Source organism: Entelurus aequoreus, linkage group LG05, assembly GCF_033978785.1.
Source record: "Entelurus aequoreus isolate RoL-2023_Sb linkage group LG05, RoL_Eaeq_v1.1, whole genome shotgun sequence".
In the NCBI taxonomy this organism is placed as follows: Eukaryota; Metazoa; Chordata; class Actinopteri; order Syngnathiformes; family Syngnathidae; genus Entelurus; species Entelurus aequoreus.
Genome location: NC_084735.1, coordinates 84876265 through 84887117, shown reverse-complemented (window position 1 = coordinate 84887117; position 10853 = coordinate 84876265). Strand labels below are relative to the sequence as shown.

General features: G+C 36.4%; 2 protein-coding genes across 2 annotated transcripts in view; one reads left to right on the top strand and one right to left on the bottom strand.

Annotated features, from left to right (window-relative positions):
* Positions 1 to 3400, top strand: part of LOC133651156 (claudin-4-like) — a 9044-nt gene extending 5644 nt beyond the window's left edge. Inside the window, exons 3-4 of the mRNA XM_062049137.1 lie at positions 347 to 966; positions 2438 to 3400. Coding sequence (XP_061905121.1) covers positions 347 to 966; positions 2438 to 2441 — 624 coding nt within the window. The 3' untranslated portion in view covers positions 2442 to 3400. The remainder of the gene's footprint in view (positions 1 to 346; positions 967 to 2437) is intronic.
* Positions 1 to 8017, bottom strand: part of LOC133649977 (uncharacterized) — a 46681-nt gene extending 38664 nt beyond the window's left edge. Inside the window, exons 1-3 of the mRNA XM_062046693.1 lie at positions 7411 to 8017; positions 4809 to 4827; positions 313 to 859 (exon numbers count right to left, since the gene is read on the bottom strand). Coding sequence (XP_061902677.1) covers positions 313 to 859; positions 4809 to 4827; positions 7411 to 7955 — 1111 coding nt within the window. The 5' untranslated portion in view covers positions 7956 to 8017. The remainder of the gene's footprint in view (positions 1 to 312; positions 860 to 4808; positions 4828 to 7410) is intronic.
* Positions 8018 to 10853: the final 2836 nt, after the last annotated feature.

The window sequence follows — 10853 nt, the reverse complement described above, 5'->3', positions numbered from 1 at the left end:
AGTCACAAATAAATCCTTTTTTTTTAAGGAAGAAAAATGCCTTCTTTCTACCTCAGTTTGAATAAGAACACCGAAACTCTCACATCAAGTGTGTGTGTGTGTGTGTGTGTGTGTGTGTGTGTGTGCGCATGCACAGGTGACCCATTGTGGGTTCTCGCTGCAGGTGACAAAGCTTGTGTGTGAAAACAAAGAAGAAAAGGAGGAAGAAGACCAAAAAAACCCCACAGGTCTCAGTTTTCGTCTATTGTGTGCGAGCTCACAAGCTCCGCCCCTCGACGTCGTACGAGAGCGAGAGTCGGCAGCAAACATCACTTTGGATCCCCAAGCGTCGGCGATGGCGTCTCAGGGCCTCCAGATGCTGGCCGTGCTGCTGGCCTTCATGGGCTGGGTGGGCGCCATCGTCACGTGCGCCCTGCCCATGTGGCGGGTGACGGCGTTCGTGGGCGCCAACATCGTGACGGCGCAGGTGATCTGGGAGGGTCTGTGGATGACCTGCGTGGTGCAGAGCACGGGCCAGATGCAGTGCAAGGTCTACGACTCCATGCTGGCGCTGCCCCAGGACCTGCAGGCGGCCCGCGCCATGGTGGTGGTCTCGGTGATGGTGGGCGTGCTGGGCGTGCTGGTGGCGGCGGCCGGCGGGAAGTGCACCAACTGCGTGGAGGACGAGACGGCCAAGGCCAAAGCGTGCATCGTGGCGGGCGTCATGTTCGTCATCGGCGCCCTGCTCGTCATGATCCCCGTGTCGTGGTCGGCCCACACCGTCATCCGGGACTTCTACAACCCGCTGGTGACCGCCGCTCAGAGGCGGGAGCTCGGCGCCGCGCTCTACATCGGCTGGGGCTCGGCCGCCATGCTGCTGCTGGGGGGGGGGATTCTATGCAACAACTGCCCGCCCAGCGACAGGCGCCCCTACGCGCCCGCCAAGTTTGTGTCCGCCAGGAGCGCCTCGTCCAACGTGGACTACGTGTGAGTGTGTGTGTGTTCTTGTATTTCTACCCTTCTTGAGACATCAACAAGGAAAAGTAGCTTCCATATGAGGAGGTGTGAACAAGTGATGACATAAATCATGGCCCCAATACAGAAAACCATTGCATCTAATAGAGAATGTCTCATTTGCACCCCTGGTGGTGAAATCTATCAAAATGAGGGTGGTCCCAAAAAGGAGGGATTTTTCAAATTGATTGTGTTGGTTTTAAAAGTGCTCCCCCTCTGGTCAACATATGAAATAATAAGTGTGAGTAAGAAATTGAAATGCGCCCCCTTTGGCCAAAATTAATACAAATATATAAATAAATATGTATATAGAGACATACTGTAATAACTTGAATTAAATAATGAAAATTAAAAACCAATTACAAACAAAAAAAAAATTAAAAATTAAAAAAATTAACTAAAAGCTTACTTTTTTATATTTGCATAGTATGAATTTATTATTAATGTTGTAAATACAAATCTTTATATATCTAGAAAGGCTGGTCCTAAAGAGGTAGGCATTTTTTACAAGTCTCAAGAAAGTAACAAATACAAGAATATGTGTGTGTGTTCTTGTATTTCTACCCTTCTTGAGACATCAACAAGGAAAAGTAGCTTCCATATGAGGAGGTGTGAACAAGTGATGACATAAATCATGGTCCCAATACGGAAAAGCATTGCATCTAATAGAGAATGTCTCATTTGCACCCCCTGGTGGTGAAATCTATCAAAATGAGGGTGGTCCCAAAAAGGAGGGATTTTTCAAATTGACTGCGTGTCGGTTTTAAAAGTGCTCCCCCTCCAGTCAACATATGAAATAACAAGTGTGTGTAAAAAATTTAAGTGCTCCCTCTCTGGCCAACATATGTAATAATAAGTGTGTGTAAGAAATAGAAATGCGCCCCCTTTGGCCAAAAATAAATAAATAAATACATATGTATATAGAGACATACTATAATAACTTCAATTAAATAATGAAGATTAAAAACCAATTAGAAACTGACTGTGTGTCGGTTTTAAAAAGTGACAACATATGAAATAACAAGTGTGTGGAAAAATTTGAAGTGTTCCTTCTCTGGCCAACATATGTAATAAGTGTGTGTAAGAAAATTAATTTAAAAACTATATATATATATATATATATATATATATATATATATATATATATATATATATATATATATATGTGTGTGTATATAGAGACATACTGTAATAACTTGAAGTAAATAATGAAGATTAAAAACCAAATACAAACGAAAATTAAAAAAAATTAACAAAAAGCTGAGCTTTTGTATATTTGCACAGTATGTATATATTATTAATGTTGTAAATACACATCTTTATATATCTACAAAGGCTGGTCCTAAAGAGGTAGGCATTTTTCAGAGGTCTCAAGAAGGTAACAAATACCAGAATGTGTGTGTGTCCTTTTTGTGTTTGGCTGACCTATGTTTCACATTTACAGATGAGAAGACGGGAGAAGATTCCAGAATCCTGCAAATAACTTCAGTGTCTTGTTTTTTCAAAGACTCTTGTTGACGTTGAAGGAAATCTTTCATTATTATTTCACTTCTTTCTAATACGCAAGTTAATCTTCAAAGCTTTTTTGTTTTGTTGTTGTGATCTATACTGAATGAAGATAAATGTGTCTGGAATGGAATACTTCTGTCAGTACACTTCAGTGTGTGTACTGTGTACTTAATACGCACATGTTAACAAAGTAGTATTGTCCCAGATACATTACTGTATTTGTGTACTAACTGTCATGGTCCTTTGTTATCAACTTCCTGTGTTCTTCCTGTCCAGCGCTCTTATTTTGGTGTCTATTTCCTGTCACTGTTGCCAACCAGGCTGCTGTATACGCCAGCTGTGCCCGTTGAACAGGTCTGGATCATAGTCTGCTTAGTGCGCTAATGTCTGTGATTGTTTATTCTCTGCTCTTTGCTCTTTTCTTTGTTGTCTTTTTGTAGGTTTTTTCATTAAAAGAAAAAAGTATATTTTTGCATTTTTCCATGTCCCAATTTTTTTCTTTATAGTTTTGGTTGTGTTTTTTTTACATTTCCAGTTGTCTGCGTTTTTCTTTTGTCTTTTTCTTTTTGTTCTATTATTCTGTATTTTATATTTTTATTCTCATTTGCCTTTTTTCTTCTTTTATTTTTTTCCTAATTTTATATTGTTCTCTTTTTTTAAAGTTATGCTTCTTTTTTGTTTTTTATCTTTTTATTTTTGTTTTAATTTTAAAATTAAGATTTTGGCATTTCTTTTATTTCCTTTTAATTAGGGATGTCCGATAATGGCTTTTTGCCGATATCCGATATTCCGATATTGTCCAACTCTTTAATTACCGATACCGATATCAACCGATACCAATATCAACCGATATATGCAGTCGTGGAATTAACACATTATTATGCCTAATTTGGACAACCATGTATGGTGAAGATAAGGTACTTTTTAAAAAAAAAAATAAAATAAGATAACTAAATTAAAAACATTTTCTTGAATAAAAAAGAAAGTAAAACAATATAAAAAAAGTTACATAGAAACTAGTAATTAATGAAAATGAGTAAAATGAACTGTTAAAGGTTAGTACTATTAGTGGAGCAGCAGCACGCACAATCATGTGTGCTTACGGACTGTATCCCTTGCAGACTGTATTGATATATATTGATATATAATGTAGGAACCAGAATATTAATAACAGAAAGAAATGGGGGGAGGGAGGTTTTTTGGGTTGGTGCACTAATTGTAAGTGTATCTTGTGTTTTTTATGTTGATTTAATTAAAAAAAAAAAAAAAAAAACCCGATACAGATAATAAAAAAACGATGCCGATAATTTCCGATATTACATTTTAACGCATTTATCGGCCGATAATATCGGCAGGCCGATATTAGCGGACATACCTACTTTTAATTCTTCTTAACCTTTCTTTTTTAAATTTTATTCTGTATTTCTTTCTTCTTTTTTGCATTTTGTCTGCTTTTGTTTTTTGTCTTTTTTGCTTCTTTTTTTCTCTAATTTGTTCACTTTCTTTTATTTTTGTCTTATTTTTGTCTTTTTCCTTTATTTCATAAATGTGTATTTATGCATTTTTATTTTTCCTATTTTAATTTTTTTTTTCCATTTTAGATTTTCCTTTTTTTTCCTCAGTTTTCTTCTTCTTTCCTTTTTAATGATAAATTGCAACCACTCGACCAAACCTTATCATTAACATTTTGATCACACAATAAAATATATGCCGACCTATTTTTAATTGTAAAATAATTAAAGAATAATTATTTTATTGACATTCTTGGAATAAAACATGTGTGTCTTACATTGTTGTTCACTACTTTTCCTCCTGAGCCTCACTTAGTGAGGGTGCACTCGCCTATTTTATTTGCCAAGATGTCTGCCATGATGCCACGCCCCTCCCAGTTGATGACACGCCCCTAGCTTCAATTTGGCCTAAATGTCTAAAACTACAAAATAAAAGATTAGAATCTGAAAAAAACAGCAACTCAAATATCAACATGTATGAAAGTGAAAACAGAAAATTAAAATGTCTTCAAAAGAATTACCAGAGTGGATTGTTTTTATTTGAAGTACACAGATGTATTTTTCAATATTCAACATGAAAACTTGATTTTTCAGTTTCAAAAGTTATTTTTCCAAGAACAAAACTTTTGGCACTAATTTATCTTAACATTTAATTTGCGTGTAATTCTTACATCATCTTTGCCGCGTTGAAAGAAGCTCAACTGTAACCAAACACCAGCACGTTTTGAAAAATGAAATGATTTACCCTTCAGGGAAACGCTGGATGGCACGACTCGCAACATTATTGTGACGTGCCGTCCAGTTGAGATGAAACCTGACAACAACTAAGCAAAACATATTTACAATCTCACGCTTTCTCCACGATAAAACTCTCGCTGCTACAGTTTGTGCGCTACATTCAAGTAGGAAAAGTTTCCGACCAAGGCAAGAATCAAGTAAAGCTAAAGTAACCCAACATCGATACAACGTTGATTATACATACATGTTTTTTAAAACTGACTTTGAAACAACGTTGCAAAATAGTTGTATTTGTAAATTGAGACCAAATTTCAATGGTCAAATCAACGTCAGAACCCAACATTGAATAAACGTTGTCAAAAAGCATGTTGTTTCAACGTTGTATTTGTGTTGCAGAATATTGGTTTGAAAATGACCAAAATTCAATGGTCAAAACAACATTAGAACCTAACATTGATTAAACGTTGTCAAAAAGCATGTTGTTTCAACGTTGTATTTGTGTTGTAGAATATTGGTTGGAAAATGACCAAAATTAAATGGTCAAATCAACGTCAGAACCCGACGATTAAAAGTCGTCAAAAAGCATGTTGTTTCAACATTTGTGTTGTAGAATATTGGTTTGAAAATGACCAAAATTCAATGGTTAAATGAATGTCAGAACCCAACAGTGATTAAACGTTGTCAAAAAGCATGTTTCAACGTTGTATTGGTGTTGAAGAATATATCAGTTGGAAAATGACCAAAATTCAATGGTCAAATCAACGTCAGAACCCAACATTGAATAAATGTTGTCAAAAAGCATGTTGTTTCAACGTTGTATTTGTGTTGTAGAATATTGGTTGGGAAATGACAAAATTCAATGGTCAAATCAACGTCAGAACCCGACGTTGATTAAATGTTGTCAAAAAGCATGTTGTTTCATGTTGTAGAATATTGGTTAGAAAATGACCAAAAAATGACCAAAAAATGACCAAAAATGACCAAAATGACCAAAATGACCAAAAGACCAAAATGACCAAAATGACCAAAAAATGACCAAAATTCAATGGTCAAAACAACATTAGAACCCAACATTGATTATACGTTGTCAAAAAGCATGTTGTTTCAACATTGTATTTGTGTTGTAGAATATCAGTTGGGAAATGACCAAAATTCAATGGTCAAAACAACATTAGAACCCGACGTTGATTAAACGTCATTAAAAAGCATGTTGTTTCAACATTGTATTTGTGTTGTAGAATATCAGTTGGGAAATGACCAAAATTCAATGGTCAAAACAACATTAGAACCCGACGTTGATTAAACGTCATTAAAAAGCATGTTGCTTCAACATTGTATTTTTGTTATAAAATATTGATTGGAAAATGACCAAAATTCAATGGTCAAATCAACGTCAGAACCCAACATTGATTAAATGTTGTCAAAAAGCATGTTGTTTCATGTTGTAGAATATTGGTTAGAAAATGACCAAAAAATGACCAAAAAATGACCAAAAATGACCAAAATGACCAAAATGACCAAAATGACCAAAAGACCAAAATGACCAAAATGACCAAAACGACCAAAAAATGACCAAAATTCAATGGTCAAAACCAACATTAGAACCCAACATTTATTGTACATTGTCAAAAAGCATGTTGTTTCAACATTGTATTTGTGTTGTAGAATATCGGTTGGGAAATTACCAAAATTCAATGGTCAAATCAACCTCAGAACCCAACATTGAATAAATGTTGTCAAAAAGCATGTTGTTTCAACGTTGTATTTGTGTTGTAGAATATTGGTTAGAAAATGACCAAAAAATGACCAAAAAATGACCAAAAAATGACCAAAAATGACCAAAAAATGACCAAAATGACCAAAATGACCAAATGACCAAAATGACCAAAATGACCAAAAAATGACCAAAATTCAATGGTCAAATCAACGTCAGAACCCAACATTGAATAAAAGTCGTCAAAAAGCATGTTGTTTCAACATTGTATTTTTGTTATAAAATATTGATTGGAAAATGACCAAAATTCAATGGTCAAATCAACGTCAGAACCCAACATTGAATAAATGTTGTCAAAAAGCATGTTGTTTCAACGTTGTATTTGTGTTGTAGAATATTGGTTAGAAAATGACCAAAAAATGACCAAAAATGACCAAAAAATGACCAAAATGACCAAAATGACCAAATGACCAAAATGACTAAAATGACCAAAAAATGACCAAAATTCAATGGTCAAATCATTGTCAGAACCCAACATTGAATAAAAGTCGTCAAAAAGCATGTTGTTTCAACGTTGTATTTGTGTTGTAGAATATTGGTTGGGAAATGACCAACATTCAATGGTCAAATCAACGTCAGAACCCAACATTGATTAAACGTAGTCAAAAAGCATGTTGTTTCAACGTTGTATTTGTGTTGTAGAATATTGGTTGGGAAATGACCAACATTCAATGGTCAAATCAACGTCAGAACCCAACATTGATTAAACGTAGTCAAAAAGCATGTTGTTTCAACGTTGTATTTGAGTTGCTGAACGTCAGGATCTAATTCAACAAGTTCTCAACGTTGTTTCAATGTCTGGTGTCTGCCGGGAAACTTAAAGTAAACTTACAGTAAAGTGAAAGTCAACAGTGTACGTACAGTATGTGCCCTCAGCATCTGTACGTTGAGCAAATGAGCACCCCGCCAATGACGAGCAGCGCTCCCGAGACCCAGCCCACATAGACGGAGGCGCCCAGTTCCCCCCGCCTCTCCTCGCTGGGCAGCGGGTTGAAGAAGCCCGTGATGATGCTGTGCGCCATCAGGCTGACAGGGATGATGACGAGGACGCCGGCGAGCACAAAGACCACGCCGGCCGCCATCCCCACGTTGTTTTTGGTGGGCCAGTCGTGGCGGAAGAAGCTGGTGCACCGAGCCCCGAGCACAACCAGTCCGACGGCCACCGCGCCCACCGCCAAGGAGACGCACACCAGGGCCCGGGAGGCCTGCAGCTCGCGAGGCAGCGCCAAGATGGAGTCGTAGGCCTTGCACTGCGATTGACCCGTGCTCTGGATCACGCAGTTCATCCACAGACCCTCCCAGAATATCTGAGCTGTGATGATGTTGGCGCCCACGAAGGGCGTCACCTTCCAGGCGGGCAGTCCGCAGATGAGGCCGGTCCCCAGGAGGCCGATGATGCCCAGGATGATGCCCACCAGCTGCGTGTGCATGTCGCCGCTCAGCAAGGCGCACGCCAGGAGGTTTAGAGTCAACACGCCAGGAGGTTTAGAGTCAACACAGCAAAGTACTCTCCACTGGAGCAACTTCAACAACAAGACAAACAAGGGAGGGACTCGGCTAGTTTGGGGATCCGGTTTCTCGCTCGGCCTGATTCCTTTGTGGGTAAACAACACGGAGGAGGAGTAGGAAGTATTTGACATTAAAACTTTACTGACGACCAACCAGGTGGCGCTGTAACCTTTACTTGAATAAAGCTATTGGTGAAAAAGACTGCACTGCAAAAACTGAAAGCTCTGAAACTGTTCTCCTTTTTCTAATTTGTTCTTTATCTTTTTATTTTTGTTTTAATTTTAAAATTAATATTTTGGCATTTATTTTCTTTCCCTTTTATTCTTCTTAATCTTCCTTTTTTAAATTTTATTCTATATTTCTTTCTGCTTTTTTTTCCATTTTGTCTGCTTTTGTTTTTTTTCCCATTTTTTTTCTCTAATTTGTTTACTTTCTTTTATATCTGTCTTACTTTTGTCTTGTACATATTTACTTTAGAAAATATACTTCTCTTGTTGCCTTATTTGTATTTGACATAATTAAATGTTTGGCTAGAATTTTATTAAACAAAACCAGTTTTCTTTTAAGTAATATAGAACTTTATCAGAGCTGTTCATATATTTCATGAAGGAATATAGTTAACACTAGAAGTCCCAGCATTTTTCTGTCTACCTGGAAGACCCAGAGAGGGGTCATTTGGCCCGACGCTTTTCCCGAATACACTAATCACTCATTTTGTTATGGTAATGAGGCTGTTAGGGGCAGTTTGTCTAGGTAGACAGAAAAATTATACATGTGGGAAATGCCGAAAGGAGCAATGGCAGTGCCAGGATTGTGAGTGACTGCTCAAATGTATGTCAGTCACGTTTACATGGACATGGTTTTTCATTCTTTGTAAATATGCTTTTTTCTTTGTAAATTTTTTTTTTTAAACTATTTTTGGCACACAAAAATAACAATTGCTTCTGCAACAACCCTCCACACCAAAACTGGGAAAACAGTTGCTTTTTCATTCTTTGTAAATATGTTTTGTTTTGTATTTTTTTTAACAATAAATGTCAGAGTGTTGATCCCTTCATTCTGTTGATCCTTGCAAAAACACACACAACCTACCTCAGAACTAAAGCTTGAGCTGTAAGGTCCCCTCCCCCACACAGGCTCAAGTGGCCCCCTGCCGTGTGCCACTAACAGCCACATTTTCATAACAAAAGGAGTGTCCACAGGGGGGACTAGGGGTCAAATGACCCTCTTGTGTGTTTTCTAGGTAAAAATGTCAATTGACCCTTCTGTGGGACTTCGCGTATCATATTATTATTTTTAAAACAGTATTGATTTTGAATGAAGAATCGATTCTTTCTGGAATCGTTACCCCCAACAATCAAATTGAATCGTGGGGTGCCCAAAGAGTCACAGTCCTATTTAAAATGACTAATTTTTCAGCAAAAACTAGATTTTTTTTTGGTAAAATTCCGGCTGGTATCGGCAATACCGATCCGACATCGATACTTTGTGCAAATTAGGGTTGTACGGTATAGTATAGTACCGCGATACTAATGAATCATATTCTGTACTATACCGCCTCTAAAAAGTACTGGTTGTTTACCAAACGCCATTGGTGGATCTACACTTAAAAACCCACTGTAATGATACCAAGTACAACAGCGTATCTAGTCAATACTACTATGATTACATCGATATTTTTAAGCATCACAAAATCTTTTTTCGTTTTTTTCTAATTCATATTATGTTTATGAACTCACAAAATATGTCTGACACATGAGGACTTTGAATGTGACCACTGTATGACCCTGTAACTACTTGGTATCGGATTGATACCCAAATTTGTGGTGTCATCCAAAACTAATGTTAAGCATCCAAACAGAAGAATAAATGATAGTGTAGATAGAACATGTTGAAAGAGAAAGTAAGCTGATATCAACAGTAAATGAACAAGTAGATTAATAATTCATTTTTTACCACTTGTCCTTAATAATGTTGACAAAATAATAGGTAGATAAATGACACAATATGTTACTGCATATGTCAGCAGACTAATTAGGAGCCTTTGTTTACTTACTAATAAAAGACAAGTTGTCTTGTATGTTCACTTTTTTATTTAAGGACAAACTTGCAATAAGAAACATATGTTTAATGTACCCTAAAATGTTTTGTTCAAATAAAACCAATAATGCAATTTTTTGTGGTTCACTTTATTTAGAAAAGTATCGAAAAGTACCAGAATATATCGAAATACATTTTGGTACCGGTACCAAAATATTGGTATCGGGACAACACTCGTGCAAATATACCTAACATGTCTGCTAACATTTCAAAGGTTGTGTATTTTCAAATAATAATGTAAAAAACAACAACAACAGTAAAAATTTAAGAAAAAAAAGAGCAAAAAATCGGAATGTAATGAGAAAAAGCTGACATTTTTATATTATTTTAATAATAACATACTTAACCATCTATAACACATCATTTTGTCTTTAAATATCTATATTATCTGTTTTTAGCACTTTTTTTTTTTAAATATCAAAATATTTGACTTTTTCAGTGTAAGTTTAGACACCCTTTATCTAAAATAAAAAATAAAAAATAAAATTCACTTGAAATATTAACATTTAGTTAGTTAATTAAATAAAAACAAAAATACGTACGAATTAATTTGAAAAATTACAGCAACCCTAATAAATTGTGTGCCTGAACATTCATATTTCCGTGCAGGCAGAATTTTTGACAAACTACATTGTGCAGTTACGCAATCTTATTATTTTTAGTCTCTTCCTACATGGGGAAAAAAAACCAAAAGTAAAAATGTAAGTAAAAGAGCGAAA